This window comes from Mauremys reevesii, linkage group 2 (genome assembly GCF_016161935.1).
Source record: "Mauremys reevesii isolate NIE-2019 linkage group 2, ASM1616193v1, whole genome shotgun sequence".
Classification (NCBI taxonomy): domain Eukaryota; kingdom Metazoa; phylum Chordata; order Testudines; family Geoemydidae; genus Mauremys; species Mauremys reevesii.
Genome location: NC_052624.1, coordinates 195,687,307 through 195,705,881, shown reverse-complemented (window position 1 = coordinate 195,705,881; position 18,575 = coordinate 195,687,307). Strand labels below are relative to the sequence as shown.

The 18,575-nt window shown below is 38.9% G+C and overlaps 1 protein-coding gene across 3 annotated transcripts in view; it reads left to right on the top strand.

Moving 5' to 3' along the window:
* The first annotated feature begins 6,757 nt into the window (after positions 1 to 6,757).
* LOC120399305 (cadherin-7) overlaps positions 6,758 to 18,575 on the top strand; it is a 109,074-nt gene continuing 97,256 nt past the window's right edge. Inside the window, exons 1-2 of one of the 3 annotated variants that reach the window (XM_039527458.1) lie at positions 6,758 to 7,276; positions 16,389 to 16,782. In XM_039527458.1, the coding sequence (XP_039383392.1) occupies positions 16,573 to 16,782 (210 nt within the window). In that variant the 5' untranslated portion in view covers positions 6,758 to 7,276; positions 16,389 to 16,572. Of the gene's footprint in view, positions 7,277 to 7,938; positions 8,069 to 15,219; positions 15,350 to 16,388; positions 16,783 to 18,575 lie in introns of those variants that run through there. The other 2 variants (XM_039527459.1, XM_039527457.1) reach the window with 2 other exon arrangements.

The following is an 18,575-nucleotide window of genomic DNA, read 5'->3' as shown; positions in this document are numbered from 1 at the left end:
CACCTCAATTTGTTCTAGCAATCAGAGGCAGCTGCTCCATGTGAAAGGAGCGTGGACCACTGAACAGAGCATTAGGACTGACCTCAGGCTGAATGCAAAAGGCTCGGCCTTTTCTACTAGGCCAGTCGAGCATGTGCAAACAGATTTGCTGAAGTACAAAATGGTCGAGTGATTTAAAGCAAGTTTTCTTCTTTCTTTCTCTCTTTCTCCCTTTTAGAAATGAAACAGGATTGAGGACAGACTGGGTACAATCTTAGCAACATCTGTTGCCTTTCACTCAGGTCTTGGCTGAGGACAATATCTTTTCAAAGAGGTACTGACATTTTACTGAAAGAAAAAAAGCCTTAAATAGAGAAGCATTTGGACATGTTTCCCAACACACACAGTTGGGTCTTTTTTATGGGTGTCTGTCAGAATGTGTTGGGAAAAACACTTTTTTTATCCCTCTTCCTCCCATTTCTGGAAAATCTATCGGAAGACAAATCCTCAGCCAATTACCGAACTCACTAGGTTTATAGCATTGAAGAACAGTTAAATTTTCCCTTTTTTGCTTATATTCTCCTAACTAAAGGGTGTTTGAAAGCCCAAATCTTAAACATACTTGAGAAGAAGTATGAAGGAATTTATGTTTAACATTGTTTCATATCTGCTACTTTCTAATTTTCTTATTAATTTAACTTTTAAACTGACTAATGATTACACTGGAATCTTTTAACACTTGCCATGACTGATATTATATGAAGATTAATTTTTAAAGTATTTGGATGTTTTCATATTCATTTTCACCTATATTTCCCCTCTCCCCCTCAAAATAATTGCAATATGCATTAATTTTAGCCAACGCTAAGAAACAGTTACCAGCTTTTTTTTTTCCACATTGCTTTTCACAAGCAATTTTGCTCAGTCCAACCATGACACACCTTCATAAAAATGACAGATGAAGCAGCTGAGTAACTAGTGGGTATATTATCCTCCTGCAGGCATCTGCTGCTCAAAGAGCACCTATTTTTTAGTTAGCCTTAGGACTGAAAATGTATATGTAACTCATATATGAAGCCATTCTTACAGCCGTTCCACTATTTTGAAGATAGAGTACATTAAATAAAAAACTACTCAAAAGAATTCCAATAGATTCAGTCAATGTAGATTAACAATAAGGATGTGTAGATATAAAGATAAAGGTTTAAACAAAGAGGAGAGCTCAACAATCCTTTACAAGAAAGTATATTGCTATTCAGGCTTTATAACTTCTTTATTTTTTTTAATCATGCCATAATCATTAAATAAATAACATACACATATAAATGTCATAGGTTATGTATATTTTGACTATAAACATTTCAAACTATCAGATGATACAAAATACCTTAAAGTGACTTACATATATCAATGTGTGTGTGCTTATTCTTATTTATTGGCCTTGTGATAGTGTGGTTATCCCCAAACACATGACAAAAAGATAGTTCTTGCTACAAAGACCACACAGTGTATGTAGTATATCATATATGTAATAAAAAATCTAATGAATCAGAGAAAATGGTAGTAATTCTATTTAAAATCAATGGAGCCTAGGATTGACAACACTAGAGCCGTCCTGTGGGCCAGCAAGTACAACATCCTGGCTCTGGCAGTAGACAACATCTGGTGCTTCTGAAAGCCAGATGATGGCCCATCCTGTGTACCAGTGCAAAGGAGTAAAAGGGTTAAGGTGCCCTTTACTTCCTACCACCAGTGCACTGTACCACCACTTCCTCCACAGGGGTGCTACTTTCTATCCCTCCTTATACACATATTCAGGCAGGACTGAAGGGGACATGGGGGAAGAGAACAGGTGGAGCCTTGAATAAATAATAAAAGAATCATTGGGGGCAGGGAAGTGAGAGCAAGAGAGAGACCCAGTAGCCTGGTGGTTAGAGGACTCACTAGGAGATGGGAGATGCAGCATCCAATGTTTTTTTTTAAATTATTTACCACAGTGGAACAGCTTCAACAGGAGAAACTGAGGGACATATCTTTCAGACTATCCCATGGCCCAGAGGTGGCAAAGCCTACTTCAAATCCCTTCTCCCCCTCAGGTGGAGAGGGGAATTGCCCCATGGGTCTCACACATACCAGGTCAATACCTTAACCACTAAAAGTTACAAGGGAGGTCCTTCCTCCCCACCCTGGCTTCTTGCTAAAATAGTATAAGTGCCTATTGCCAAGAGAAGGTTTGCAGCTGGCAATCTGGGGATGCTTCCCTGAAGCCTGGATTTAGGTGCCTATCTCTGAGAGAGGGGCAGGACTGAGCACACATCCCTTGGCTTGGTGCCTGCCATTGCCTAATTTAGGAGCCACTATGGCAGTTTTTGCCAGTCCCATTGTGAGGCACATATCTCATCCCATTCATTGGATATGAAACCTGGCACTGAACTCAGGCTTTGTGCCTAAAAGTTAGTCATGGCAATGCTCAGCATCACCATACTTAGGTTCCTTTGTGCATCTAGCCCCTTGTGTCTTATAGACATATAACTACACCATATCTAAACATATGGGTATTTAACAGTTTGTATCATATGTAAATGCAGTCAGTACTCACAAAGAGTTACTTCATCCCAGATCCTTAAAAAGAAGCATGCAGCAGACCTCTTATGTGGAGTGGAGTCCCACTCAAGTTCGTGGGGCTGACTGTACTTTACTCTTTCCAAGGCTATGCATACATTCTTGCAGTCTGTTGGAAAATTGTCATGATGTGTGCTACAATATAAACCAAAAAAGTTGAGCTAAATAGCCTATGAAAATGTATATCAAAATATCTTGTATCTCAAATCAGTGTAATATACTGTAGATATTTATGCATGCTTGCAATAGCTCCAAGCAGTGTCTGGCCCTTTACAGACATGTAGAAATACAAAGTCCCTACCTCAAAAAACATAGTGTTGATAGATAATGAATTAATGGAAGCTGCAGGAATGCAGAAAGGCCAGGAATATCCTTATGTTGAATATACTAGTAATAGAGGTTAGGTTCTCTGCTACCAGAAAACTGTTTGCCGTGTCTTGACAGGTATTTTTTGCTGTTTTGAGAAATGGGAATGAACGAAATAATTGTAGACTGAAGATAGTCAGAGCAAGGTTCTGTATTTGATTTATAACTATATCAGCGTGGATATGGAAATCGACAACAATCTCACTTCTGAGATAGAAGGTCATAAATTAAAGTCATACACCTGGACTTATTCTCAAAGCACTTCTGGGCAATAGGAAGAGAGCTTTCCTAAAGGTACTTATAGTTGTACTGCTGCTTTTTTCAAACCATATGGTATAGTTATTAGAGGTGCTATCCTTCAGATGAAATGTTAAACAGTAGACTCTTCTACTTTCGGGAATAGTAAGGGAAAGTTAACATTATGTCTCTGAGTGTAATATATTCTAATATCCAAGGCACTGTGCAAGCTGTTGCTGAACACATAATGACTGTTATTTTTGCCTACAGTTACTGAGCTAACACTACCAGCATCTAGTCATTGCTTTTTAAAGCACATACTTTTGAGTATGGATATAAATAACAGTGTTGGGAGACTGGACAGCTTAGGGGACTGGTAATGTGGTTTAGAACTTTTTATGTCTATATCATCAGTTCAGAACCAGCCCTGAGCAGCAATGGCCAAAAGTTGTTACCATTTGATGGCTGTTTGAGAGTCTATGTGAAATGAGTTTGTGATCTCAGTTCAGACCAAATGTCTTCAGCACAAAAATCATCCATTACAACTGGTATGAAAGAAAAAAAGGCATCCCCATTTGAAGTCTTAGTAGACAGATCAAGAAGTAAAAGGACATGGTGATCAAGGTATTTTCTCACACCTAGGAGTGGTTCCTTCAGGCTGTAGCCAAGGTATATTCATAGGGTGATCCAGCCTATGTTGCTGCTCCCCCTGCCACACCTGTTTTTCTGACAAACTGAGAACTCTCAGGCCCATACCTCTCACAATCAATACACTCCATAGAAAACATGTAAAAAGAAAGACAAAATCACTAGAAGTGTAGGCGACAGCCAAACTCAACTAGCCAATGTGTTGGATATAGCCTGCCTCGCTATCAAAAACTCATCAATAGGTCAGTGAAGAATATTTATATATATATTTTAAAATATTTGCTTGCGTTACTAATAAGACTAGATTTCTAAAACTGAATAAGAATAATTTACTATTTTATATTTTATTCAGTTTGTGCAGTGAAACTAAACTGGCCTGGGCAGTCAATTTCATTTTTGTTTTTGGAGTCACTGGGCTCAGTTTTGCTCCCATGTAAATAAATTGATTAAATATGTTTAATTTCAATTTGGGAATGTAAAAATTAACACAAAAGAAAAAAATGCCTATTTTCATTATAATTTGTTTTTAAAATATATAACTATTTCCATTTATTCCATTTCCATTTATTAATTCATGTTTTGATTTACAGAGTGTAGATCTTTGGCACAATATACTTGACAGTGTGCCTTTAAACTTTTTAAGACATTGAAAGCTTTTAACTTGGCTAATACTGAGTATTAGTATTCTGCCTCAATAGTATATCAGAGTCAAAATAAAGGTGAAAGAGCCCTTGTTTCATGGATAGTTTAAAACTATCAGATAATTAATTAGCCCACACTATGAGTCTCAACAGGACAAAGCTTGTTGCTTTCAGTTAAAATGTATAATACTAGTTCCCTCCTGTTTCACCTCCCCTCCTTGTCCCATGTTCAAAAATGAAAGATTCTTTTTAAAACATATTTTCATCATTGTAGTTGTGGCTATCAAATTAAGTATGAAAAGATAAGAATTCAAATTCTGATTAAATCTCATAAAATGTGACAGGAAACAAGCCCAGGAATTTATTGTTTTTGGTGATTTAAACAATATTCTGTTCTTGAACCTTGTTTTTTTAGATCAGTGCCAACCTCCCTGATTCCCCTTAATCATGAAGATGCATTAAAATATCCTTTATTGCAATCTTGGACAAATTTTGACTAGTTCTGTACAGTTATGTACCAGGGTTTTCTTGCTTCAATTCATCCTATTAGAATATGACTGTGTACTCGGGAGATATGTAGGTTACAGAATGCAGATTGCTTCTAGTTACATCCTTAAACCACTTCTCCCACAATTCACAAATGCTATGATGCTGTATTGCCTATCTCTTCTAGAAGGATGACTTCAGAAAACACATGCCTAAAAATGAAGCTAAATGACAAGACACGCATACTGCCACTGCAACTGTTCCATTTTGCATTTATTAAAAACATTTGTGTTTGTAATTTAGTTATTGCAAGCTGCAAACAAATCCAAAGATTTACACTATTTAATATAGTACTTTAAAATAGCCCCCTATTTGTAAAAATAAGCAAATAACTCTACTCTAAAGATATTTTGTTATAAATAGTGCCATACTTCACAGTATGATCTATCAGAGAGCAACATGTAATTAAAAAAAACTACACTTTTTTTTTGCTCTTTGAAAGTTCAAGAAAAAGGCTATAAATCAAAAGACAACATAGGCTCAGGCCTAGTTCAAACAGTTGCCCTTGATATGATTCACTGTTCTAAAAGCAGTTGGTGTTAAAAATATTCTGAATCTAAGGAAAATGTCAACCTACTACATCATTTGTACCCTGTGCCATTTATATAAGGAAGCATTCTGACTTTTTGGTAATATCACTTAAATGGTTTTCCCTGTTTTATTGCAGGAGGAAAATGTTTAAAGAATGTTGAAATGAAACTAAGTTGTACTTCTGCTTTCAAAGATTAACCAAATACAGTAAGTCATCTTACATTTTTGTCAACTCTCTTGTGAGCTGTGAGATTTAGAACGTGTGTGTACATTTGAGATGCATGTGTGTGTGTGACACTGTTTCCTTCTCCTTCCAGTACATACAGCTTCAGCACTGAAACACTGCCATTTACTCAATCTTCTATTTCCACCATGTGGTTTATGATGAGCCCTTCTGGTTCCTGAAACCTGCGGTGGGTAGGAGGGGCAGTTGCACTTTATAGGCTAAGGCAGCCACAGTTCTAGGATCCTAATGGGATCGCAATGACAGCCTAAGCCCGACCAAACCTTTCCTCTGTATTTAAGTTCTTTGAACCCAAGGCGCTGGCAGCGCGGTGTAATTAGGCTGTCAAAGCCGCAACACCCCGCCACCCTGTTACATGCCTGGCGCCCTCCTCATCCAAGGAGAGACCCTTGAAGGAGAGAATCTCTTCAGATCATTAGGCGTCCCCCTACTGTCTCCTAAGCCGCTCCTCGCCCGAGCAGCAGCAGCTGGCTTCGAGGCGCCCCCGCCCCGCCTTTGCTCAGGTGCCTGTTTCACACGGGGAGCCGCTCACACCGAAGCGAAGTTTCCCCCCCCGAGAGCCGAGCGCGGGAGGAGGGGAGGCTTTCTCCAAGCACCGAGAAGCGGAAGTGGGACAGGCTGAGAGGAGATTGAAAGGGCACCACTCAGAAGCCCGAAGTTCTGATTAGTTTGATGACTTTGCCTTCATGCCTCAGGAGCTCGATTGATCACGGCTCCTATGACAAGCTTCAAAAAAAATAAATCTTAAACTCTCTCCTCCAGCTCCAAGCTTTCAAATGCAAATAGCTCACCCTGAGATCGCCTGGCTCCAGCCCCACCCCCTTTAAGCCCTGCTCCTGATTTTTCTCCAAAGGACTCCATCTGTAGAGCCTGTCAAGGAGGAGGAGCGGGGAGCGGGGGGAGTTGTGGGGATGGGGAGGGCGGCTTCTTCTTTGGATTCCTTTCCAGTAGCCACCAGTGGGTCTCCGGGAGGGAGGCGAAGTCTCAGTGCCTCCTCTGGACAGCCTCAGCAGGCTCCAGCCGCTGAGCGGGGACATCCTCCAGCCACAAGCGCATCCATCGCCCCCCTCTGCCCCCGCCCCGTGCTCCTCTCCCCCCCGCCAGCTCCGCGCCCAGTCTGAGCCGCGCTTGGCACCGGGAAGGAGCGCGCTCCTCGCCGCCGCGGACAAGGGGGCTCCGCTACGTCAAACGCGGGAGCTTGGAGGTGGAGGCTCTGGCTCCGGGAGGAGTCCCCCGCGGCGCTGCCCGGTGTGATTGGAGGCCGGGGAGCCCCCCGCGCTGGAGCTGCCCGACGCGCAGACAGACTCGGCTGGCCGCGCAAGTTCTCTCCAGTGGAGCTAGCAGCCGCCCGGGCCGGGCACATGTGCGAGAGCATCCAGCGAGCGCTTCGCTGGCGAGCCGCCCCCAGCCGTTTGGATTAAAAGCCTCGCTGCAGCCGCCGATCCAGGGGAAGAGGAGGCAGGTAAGTGCCGGCTCAGACGGGGTGCGGGTGTTTTCGCGGGGCGGGGAGCCTGAGGAGTTGCAGGGACGGTATTTGTCTCTGATTTTATCCGCTCGTTCTCCCTCGCCAAACTGTTCCCAGTCCAAAGTCAGATGGTGCTGATCTGCAGAGTCAGGAGGTGGCTTAGCGCTGTTCGCCTTCAGAAGTTTCCTTTTCGCTGTGTTCTCCGGTCTGTGTATTTGGAAGGAGACTATATGCAAATAGCCTGAGCTGAGAGCGAGAGAGAGATCAGTGCGGTTTGGAAAAGCCATCAGAAATACAGACACTAGATGTGACAGCAGAAATCGTCGAGAACTGTAATCACGATTTCAAAAAGAAAATAGCAAGATAGTTGCCCTGTCTCTGCACGTATGTCATGCAGACAAAAGGGAGAAAATAAATACTTCTGCAACATTTAGGAAGGAGCAGGTCTTTTCTCATTAACTGATGCAAAACTCAAGTGGCTCTCTTTGTTGCACCCAAAATCCAGCATCAGGTTTGCAAATGTGGAAATGAGAAAGGCTTATTTCTTTAATTAGTATTCAGCTGGTAAGGTTAGCTCTGCAGTGCTTGAGTGTTTAATACTGACCCCCCGCCCATCCATACACATACTAGCACGTCCTGCTTTCTTGGAGCAGAGTATATGCATTGCTGGTAAGTGTTTCATGGTCTGGATCCTCAGGCTTCAAGTTGATAAACGGAGAAAATGGCTTTTCCCCCCGTCCCTAAAGATCAGTTATTACCCCTGTGCTTTCAAAAGATGATGTAGTTCAGGTGAGTCAGAGTTATGTTATGGTTGACTTCCCTGGTGATACAGGGAGGGTTGCTTTTGGGGGGGGGGCGGTTAATGCCACTGAGGCTTTCTGATTTTGCTAATTGAAATGTAGATACTTTAATCCGTTTCCACTGAAAAGAAAAAAAGTCTTCTGTTTGATTGATAACTTCTCAAGTCAAAGCAGAGACTTGCAAGGGCAGTGTATACTTTATAGTCCCTCTCACAAGACATACTGCCCTGCCATTTTTCAAATCAAAATGGGTAATCATAAAACATGTAGAAAATAAATTTGTTCTCAGGGAAGGGGAAAAAAATAAGCAAACAACCAACCCCCCCAATCCTATAGCTAAACTGTCTTGAATGCCAATCTCTAGAAGCACCTCAGCTTGGTAATAAGGAGTAGACAATTTACTTTTCTCAGACTTTATTATGATTAATACTTTTTTTCTCTTTGCCAAATGCTTTGAAGTTAGTATGACAAGATATTTTATTGCATGGTCATTAATGAGAGCCAGGTTAGGTGATGAGGGTCATTTAAGTACCAAAATTGACAGATTACATTAATTCCAGAAAAGTTGTGTAACTATAACTTGCTTTAACTGCTGCCTAGAATAAGGGGTTTGAGGATACAGCAGGTAAAAATTAGTTAGGAAAGATCATGCTGGCATGCTGTCAGCAACATTGAAACAGTTTAATAAATGACAGCAGTGTACTTAGGCTGTTTAGAAATAATCTGGCCATGCCTCATTAAAAGTATCATGATTTGACTGTGCTGTTATTACCTTTGAAATATTCAGCTAGGGCCCAAATGTGACTTCTTGTTGAAAGTCCTCGTCTAGACTTTTTAGCCCTTCCAGCTTGCAACTACCAGGGCATCTAATCGAGACAACCTTTTGTGTTTTTTGGAACAGTGAAAAAGATGGAAAAAAAATGTAAACAAGCAAACAAACAAACAAACAAAGCGCGCGGCAAGGGGGAGAACAGAAAAAGAGCTAAGAGATGACTCTGACAACTTCTTATATTAAAAAAATATATGTTGTCTTTGGTTTGAGAACTTAACAGACACAAACTTCTAATAGTGTTAGGTTAATATCAGAGTCAATAGTCTGATCTAGTACTGTACATTGGAAGTGTTCTTTGATTGGACCAGTTCCTGTTGGTGAGAAAGACAAGGTTTTGAGATTACACAGAGCTCTTCTTCAGGTCAAGAAGTCTGTAAGCTGGAAATCTTGTCTCTCTCACCAATAAAAGATATTCCCTTACCCACCTTGTCTCTCTAATATCCTGGGACTAACGCGGCTAAACAATACTGCATACCTTGGAAACATGTGTCAGTTAATGTGAAGAAAAAAACAAAACAATAATCAGTAAAGCAGACCATTTTCCTGAAGAAAAAAAAAGCCATTAAGCTTTGCAGTTTTAATCAGAGGGCATTGTGCCCTTATAATGTGAGATATTATTGTAATTAAGGGTTGCTATAGGTCATTAGGACTGTATTAACAATCAGCTGATAGCCTCACAACTCTTTTAAGTGTACTTTTATTGATTTAATAGCAAAGTGCTTTTATCCTTCTGTATAAAAGGGTAACTGTAAAGCATCTGTATAACTACAATTTATCCTTGAATTGACTGTAATGTCCTATGAACAGAAAGTGATGCAGCTTCAGTGTAGGCTTCTGTTTATCCTTCACATGTATGCTCAATACATTGCAACTTTTTATGTATATGTTGTGTGCATCTCTCTCTGTTTAATCTTGTTAGAAGTCAGGCAGTAAAGATTTGAGGAAATCATTAATATATATTCAAAAAACTCCATGTTACTTTACCCTGAGCCAAAGTCCTTATTTATTAAACAAGCATTGCTAAGGGTTCTCAACACACAAATTGCATCCTCGGTGTATAGAAAATTGTGAGTTGAGTATTTTCAACTTGAAGTGATTTGGGGCTAAATTTGCTACTTAGGAGCTAGTTTATGAGTGCGGTGTTGGCTAATAAGTTTTCATTTTTCATTTCACTGGCTATTTCTAAACCTGATATTCTGATAGCATTTTCAATGGATCCAACTCCTTAGCCATCTAATTTGCCTTAGTTGATCACATACAATTTGTTGATGTCTGCTTTCATGTCACTACTGGGTATTACTTTCTCCTGGCAATAAAGGATCCGTTAATTCTAACTGAGGGAGGGTGCATAAGATATGTGATGATTCCCTCAATCCCTGTCTGTCACAGCACGCTTAACCATAAGCAGTAATATAGGAGTGCCTCCTCTGGGGATTTAGTGGTTCTACAGGGAAATACCGCAAAGTAATTTCTTCCCCTAGGTATTATATGAAATTCTACAAACTAACTGAGAATGCAAAAATCAAACTAAGGCCATTGCTGAAATTTAACTATTTGTGCTGTATAGTTACAACTGTAAAAATACTGTTAAACATTTATTTTCAGATATCTACATAACTGATCAAGTTAGCATGATCCTTTTGAACAACAGTTTAATATAAGCAAATTGGGAGGCTACAAAGAACTTGCATATGGAGAAAATGACAGACTTTTTTAAAGTATGCTTTAAAAATATAGCATTTCAGCCATACAATGTCACATAGTCAACTCCAGAATACCATGGAAGACTGAATAACAATCACTTTGCTTTCTGTGTACATTATGCGAGACTATGTTATTTATTAAAGACTGCCCATTGTTTTTCTGTTGTCTTGCCAAATCCTTTCACCAGAGTCAGAGAGTACTGGAGCTAGTTTTGTGTAACAGTGCCATATGTTTAGAGCAGTGTTAGTTTCTTACTTGATAACCAGATGCAGACTACAGGATGCGCACTCTATTTACAGTGCTCCCATGTGAATATTTAGGCCAGTTAGCAGCAGGAGGTTGTGGTCTGTAGTTGTAATGTCATCTGGCACATGGAGTTAATGGGTTTGATCATGCTGGCTTGAGTTGTAGAACCTCACTTGCTCAAAGGAGCTCTCTTTTTTTGAGAAGAAAGGTAAAGCCAGCAGTTGCAATGTATACTATAATTATCTAGATTTGTTCTCATATCTTCACCTGTAGTTGTCTAAACAAGCATGGATTTAATGTTTTTTAATGTAAAAGAGACTCCTGTGATAGGAAAGCCACGTGTGACACGCTTTAGAGCCCGCAGTCACTAAAAGGGAGTTTTATTTTGCACAGAAAATGGTACCATTTCCAAGTGGCATTGTAAAATAGAATGTCAAAACATAAATATTTCAGTTGTAGTAGCTCAGCTATCAAGGGGATAACCTGCTGATTCCACTGTATTCAAGGGATCATGGTTCGAGTTCCAGTGGCAATAGTCAATTCTACAATTATCTCAGCACAGACGGTGTTGCTTTATTGAGTGACTGACCTGTAATGAGAAAATTAAGGGATAACTTTGCACTATTGACCCATCTGGGGCATCATTTACTGGATAATATTGTCTGGGTCCCACTTCAGGGATGTTTCCAGAGACAGTGAAGATCAGAGTTAACTCCTGTGTATTGCCATGGTATTGAGAAGTGAAAGCCATTTAAAGAAAGGATAATAGATGTGGGGAAGGAAAAGTAGTTAGAACCAGTAAAACTCTTCAGTTACACATAAAAAATTGTCATGAGCTGGCTGGGAGACTATTACACTGTCATGTGTAAAAATGTAGGATTAGAAAAGCTTTTAGTCATTTCCCAGCCTAGAAGTATTAGGACACATGTATTGGAGTGTGAAAGGCAAGGAAGTTAGGGTGGGGCTGAGTAGGTGGGATAGGAGGAGCAACATGGTTCATGGACTTAACTGGCAGCGAGACAGTAGTAGCAATGTGTGAGTGTAGGCCTATGAAAATAATGAGCTAGATTTTCTCTTTAAAACAGAGGAGGTGGTGGGAGGAACCGAGGATCTTGTATTGAATGGCCTGGGGCTTGGGGAAAGCAGGGAAAGGAAGAACTTACACCTGGATATCTCAAAAAGGTAAGGGGAAGAAGTAGGCTCAACCCTAGCCACAAACAACAAGAAAAAGTTTTATTACTGGTACAGACATTAGCAACTGAAACAAAATATTGAGCCAGATCTAAATTGGTTTAAATTGGCCTTGTTGCTTCGAAGTTAAAGGGCTTTGCCAGTTTAGAACAGCTAAGGACCCAGGAGCTGGCTCTTTTCTTCCAGTGAGCATTGCCCTTCTGAAACAATGTACAATATTCACTCTGACACCATCAGATTGTGCTTGCAAAATAAAAGCATATCATTTCTCAGTTTAAAAAGTGTTCACTGAAACTCCTTTGCTTGTAGAGTTTAGCTCAAATGCAGTTAAAATCTCAGTAGCAAGATTCCTTTAGACCTGTGATTTTTTTATGCCATGATGTTTTACAGATCAACCAGCTAAATGTCTGTGTGAGAACACAAACAATATACAGTAAATGTTCAATGGTCACTCCTTATGGATTTTTCTGATTCTTCAGGCTCATTCCATAAAGCACACATTTCAGCTGTTGTGAGATATGCCAGTAGCAAACAGAAATATTAAAGACCCGGTCACAGAATATACTGCCTTAGATTATAGGATTTATCCCTTGAATTACAGTTTGATTGTTTTTACTGATGTTTGGCACTTTTGGCAGACGAGGGAGCTTTGCACAAAGTAAATTACAAAGCTGAGCTCTCACTGAAAATGAACTGCAGTGATTTAAAAACATATACAATCCCAAGTTATTTCACACCCTGACATTTAAAAACTGACCTGCTTTTCTGCACTCACAATTTGAGGACACAGGTTTGCACCCCAAACCTTGTGTGGATACAACCTACATCATTTGGATGTCTGACTACTGTACCTTTTCTGAAGGTGTAATTAGGTGCTTAGATGTTTAACTTACATTAGTTGAATCTTCATATAATGTCTCCCTTAGCACCCACCCAGCATACTGTGTGGACAACCTTATTCAAAACAAGAACATTTTAAAACAAGATAGACTATAATTGAGAATCAGTTTCTCCTTCACTTGGTACCCAGTCCTTCAGCAGCAGATGACACAAATGACACTTAAATCAGAGGCCAGAGCTGCATTCCATACAATGCTTTCAATGTTAGTTGCTTCAAGTGAAGCACAGAAGCCTACATTTATGCCTTGGCAGGATAAAAAGCCTTGCAGTTTACCTTTTGGCGCTATCAAAATGATATTCTGTATAGATGCAGCAGATGATCCAGAAGAGATAGTTATTCCCCATATGCATATTAGTCTATATACATACAGTGAGAGAGAGAATATAAGATACGATATATATGAATATACTATATTGTATATCTGTGCATACATAGAGCTATTAATGAGAGTGAAAATGAAAATCATTTTAATAAATAATTGTCTGTTCTTCCAGGAAGCAAAGAATATTATGCACTGGATATTGATTTTTTTAAAGGAATTATCATGTTGAACTATTAAACATGCTGGAAGGACTGAAACCCCCCGCCCCTCAAAGAATTAGTTCAGATAAAATAACATATATTAATAGTTAGAGGAATAAAATATCCATTGGAAAAACTGTGTTGCCATTTATCTGAATAAAAGTACACTGCTACCTCGATGGAACACCACCTGATATAACATGAATTTGGATATAACATAGTGAAGCAGTGCTGGAGGGGGGGGAGCTGCGCACTCCGGTGGATCAAAGCAAGTTCAATATAACACGGTTTCACCTATAACGCAGTAAGATTTTTTGGCTCCCAAGGACAGTGTTATATCGAGGTAGAGGTGTAATAATAAAAGTAATTGGAACAATAAGACAGTGTGATAAAACTATTTGAGAATGGGAAAGGAATGATTTCTTCCAAAGTACATGAGTATTGTATATTCTGCTTTTTATCAGATTGTGCTCTCTAGGATATGGACTGTATTTCGGCTGGTATTTTGGGTGAGTTTTCAGTTCCATGCTGTGATGTGTGGCTAGGGACAACAAGGATAGCACTCCATATGGTGGTTTTCATACTTTTCTTCAGGTGTAAAAGAACAGGGATCAGAAAATGTTCAAGATAAAGGTTACAGAAATACTAGGTTTTAAATTTCTGTTCAGAGCAAGACATTTCAGAGTGCTCTGTAGAGAGACTCTAACATACTATAAATGTTTTACTGACATTTTTAATGAAAACCCATTTCATATTTTTATCTCTGATAGATATTAGTGTGCTGCCTCTTTGAAATACACAGAGAGTTTATCAATATCAGATGTCTGCAACTAACCTGGTGTAACAGAGATGTTGATTGGTACTTTAAGGGTGCATTTACAATTGCTGGTATGAACAGCACTTTTCTGGAGAACCATCTCTTAACTGAACTGAGTGGTGGAGTGAGAAACATGTCATTCCGCGAACAAATCCTCTCCTGCATTCTCATGCTATTATTTTTGCTGGTTGTGTTTTTTTGAATCACATTATTGTCTTAATTTAAGGCTCACATCAAAGTTGAGCTATGGCTGTTCAGAAGTAATCATTCAAACATATAATAAATAATTCATACACCAGTTAGCTGAAACTGGCACCTTTATGTTAGTCCCACTGCAAAGGGAATCTTCCATGTTCCAGAGATGCTTCAGAATTGTAGCATTTAGAAATCAGGGTCATGAGATAATAGGTTGCTTATTTTCTTCACTGCCTGTAGCAAGGCACTGGTTCTTTACATATGGAGCTTTCAAATTACTGCTGCTTAGTGAACATGCTTAGTGGGTTTGTGGTTTATCCCACCAGTCTCTAAGTAGAGCCTTTCTGTTGCAAGGCAGTACCCATAAGGGATTACTATAAAAAGGCATTAAATACAGACTGTAATCAGAAGGGCTTTTTATTTGTTTTGGTATTTTGCCCTCTAGCTACCTTTGGGAGATATATAGAAATTGCACAGCTGAAAAAACCAAACCTCTGGATACTGTGGATACTGTGCACAACTATCAGAAGCTGTATTTCACTCAGTTCTAATAAAGAGGGTTAGTAATAAAATAATGTACTTAAAACATTTAATGTGTAATCGCTAGTCCACTCAGTTAAGTAAAACATGCAAAAGATTAACTCTTTTTTTCTTCCAGGGCTTCCTAGATCACAGTATTTCACTCTGTATGAATTACTTGGTAACCATTTTAACTTCATCCTCATTTGCCCTTTTATATTTGACACATTTCTAATGCATCTTGACTGCCTGACACGTTGGCCTGATAAGGAGCAGAAATCCTTACTGCAGGAGGAAACATTGCTTACATAGAGTTAAAGCAGTCAGATGATATATCTGCAATGTAAGACCTACTTTTGGCCCTCTCAAATAACTCTATTTTTATTTAATTATTTAGGTTAAAAATTTTGAGAAAATAATCATTTTGCATTATAATGATATATTTATTTGATAGATCAAAACAGATTTAATAAATGCAAGCGGACAGAGAGTGTTTTGGTAAATTTCCCATGCTATTTTGAGGCATTTTGTTGGGATTGGTCATCTTTCCTAGTAAATTCTGCGAGCTCCTGAATAACCAGAATTTTGAAAGTGAAACAGAGAACATACAATATAAGAAAATGTTTGTTTGTGTTACTACATAAGAATCATTCAGCCTCACAACAACATTGCATTGAACATATAAAATCAAATTATTTTCTGACCTTTTTGAAGATATAAATAGTTGTGTAACATGCTTCATATCATATCTGACACTTAGTTTTGAAATGGGAAAAAATGAATGGGGAAACTCCTGGTTTTTTAGCTGATCAGATTCAAATCAGAACACATCAAAACATCTGGTGTATTGTGACTCAGAATCAATCAAGTTGTTCTGAGTCACCTTATACTATGGTACTTTCTATCACTTTCCTGCTAAATGCAAAAGATTTAAGCTAACATATGTCCTATCCATTGGTATGAATCACTGCTGTTAGATGCTTTATTCTTATGTCCTAATAAAATGACAAGTAAAATTAGCTGTAACAGAGAGGAGAAAAAAAATCAAAGCTAGTAAATGTAAAATAATTAGAAGGAGGGGGAAAGAGAAAAGACTGTGGTGTTTGTATTAGGAAAACTGCATAAATCAAGAGAATGTTCATCAGAAAAATATAAAACTTTGTATGATTTTATGATTAAGATACAGATCAACCAGCAAGATTAATATAATCAAAGTAAGACAATATAAAATGTCAAAGCATTATTGTATAAGCTAGTCTGTTAATACTACTAACGATGATGAGAAAAGTTTTAGTAAAGTATAAGATGCAGCAAGTGAAAGCTGAAAGCGATTGTATGTTTTTTAACTTCCTGACAATAGTTCTTGTCTTTTCCTCTGATAGGTACCTATTATACCATTTCTCTGGTGAAGGCTATTCAGCAGTGGTGACCTCTTCCAATCGAACACTCCACGAATTATTATCTCTGGACTCCCAGCTGACACCCTGCCGGAGGCTAGAGCTACTGAGCCAACTGGAATTGCGCCCACACTCTTATCAAGGTTTTTTCTTACACAGGGGAAAAAAGATGAAGTTGGGCAAAGTGGAGTTCTGCCATTTTTTGCAGATAATAGCTCTTTTCCTGTGTCTTTCTGGGATGAATCAAGCAGAACTCTCAAAGTCCAGATCAAAGCCCTACTTTCAATCAGGGAGGCCAAGAACCAAGCGCAGCTGGGTGTGGAATCAATTCTTTGTGCTGGAGGAATACATGGGTACAGACCCTCTCTATGTAGGAAAGGTAGGGGATTTGATCAGCATTTGGAAAGTGAAGATGCTTGTTTTCTTGATGCATTTTTACAGTATGACTCTGAATTGTCATTCTATTGACTTGGTAGGAGTAGGCCAGGATAAAATACTTTTTTTTTAAATAAAAAGATTGTTGGAAATACAAAAAACAGTAACAATACACTGTATCTTTGATTCCTCACTCAGAGTTTTTTTTCCAGGGCCATATATTGTAGCTATTAAAAAAAAGAATTAGGCTAACCTAAGCATTTAACCATTGTTATCACAAATATGATTTTTAATTATTCATATAAAATTAATAGATGCTCATTACACTCAATATGACATTTATTTGTTACATAGCTGTATAGCAACATAACTGTACGTAGTCCTTTACAAGAAATAAGAAAAAAGGCAAACAGAAAACAGAGTTTCTGCCCTATATTGCTTATAGTCTTAAGATCGGGGTCTGCATCACTGAAGACAATGGTGAAAGGGCAGAATGGCAGGTTGTTGGTGGTGGCTAGGAGAATGAGGGAGTGTCTGGAATGCTGCTAGGCTCTGGTCTTCTTTGACTGGCATACTGGTACTTTGAGGGCATAGCTGGCCAGTAATCTTTAGCACAATCCAAATGCTGGGCTACACTAAAGGGGGCACTGGGCCAGTATAAAACAACCTCCAGCATCAGGGAGTCCCAAATGGCTCTTTTGTAGCCCTTTTAGCTGCATACTGAGCGCAGCTGTGAAGCAGGGCCTAAGCTTAGTCACTGTTTTGTGGTGGCATGTAATATAGCTTGATCAGTACCTTTCCAAATGAGAAATGGTTAGGTTTTATTTAATATCTCTGGTAATTGTTTATTGAAAGAAACATTTTTCTCCTATTTTACAATCTAGTTTCTTATTAAGAAATATATACACATTAATAGAAGTAGTTAGTTTCTTGGCTAAATTAAAGCAAACATAAAATACAATATAATAATTATTTCTGGCAAAATTATAAAAGTTTATAAGAAGGCGATAAGATCCAGGGTCCAGATAAAATAATTCAAAGCCTACTAATGCAAACACTTGGGTATGTGAAATGTTGGTATATATGTGATCCGTCCCAGTGATGTCAAAATTACTTATGGTGTAAGTGTTTGCAAAGTTGAGTACACCTTGATCCTGCCAGGTCCTTTAACCACATGAGTAGCCCCAAAAAGATCAAAAGAGGGACGGTTATTATGCTTAAAGTTATGCACATGTTTAAGTGCTGTGGTCGGGAGGGTTCAGAGTTCTAAGCACCTTGCACAGTTGAGCCCATTAAAGACCTACTAGGATCAGAGATGATGAGATGATCAGATTCCAGTTATTTCTTATTATAGGAGTCATGAAAAGGCCTGCTATAGTTAAGGTTATGTAAGAGTTTCCATTCTGATACCCTATTTTCAGTCATTTATGGGTTTCAACCTTTGAGGTTGAAATTGTTCCAGCTTGATCTCTGTCTGAAGGTGTAGGTCTGTTTAAATATTCAGCCATTTTTGACTAGTAGTAGAAAGTTGAAGTTTGGCTTGGAAATAGTCCTAGATGAAAAATATCTACAGATGTTTTAGAGAAAGTTGGTTTTGATTTAATCCATTACAATTCACATTTAGTACATTTTGCATCGAGTTCTCATTATAGCCGTACCATACACAGGTAAAGAAATCCACACCACACGTGAATGGCTAATTTAGTGGTACAGTGAGGTATTTATTGAAGGTGCATAGTGAATGAGGCAGGCCTCCAAAGGCACTCTTCTCTCATGTAGGGGTACATTTTCAGAAGT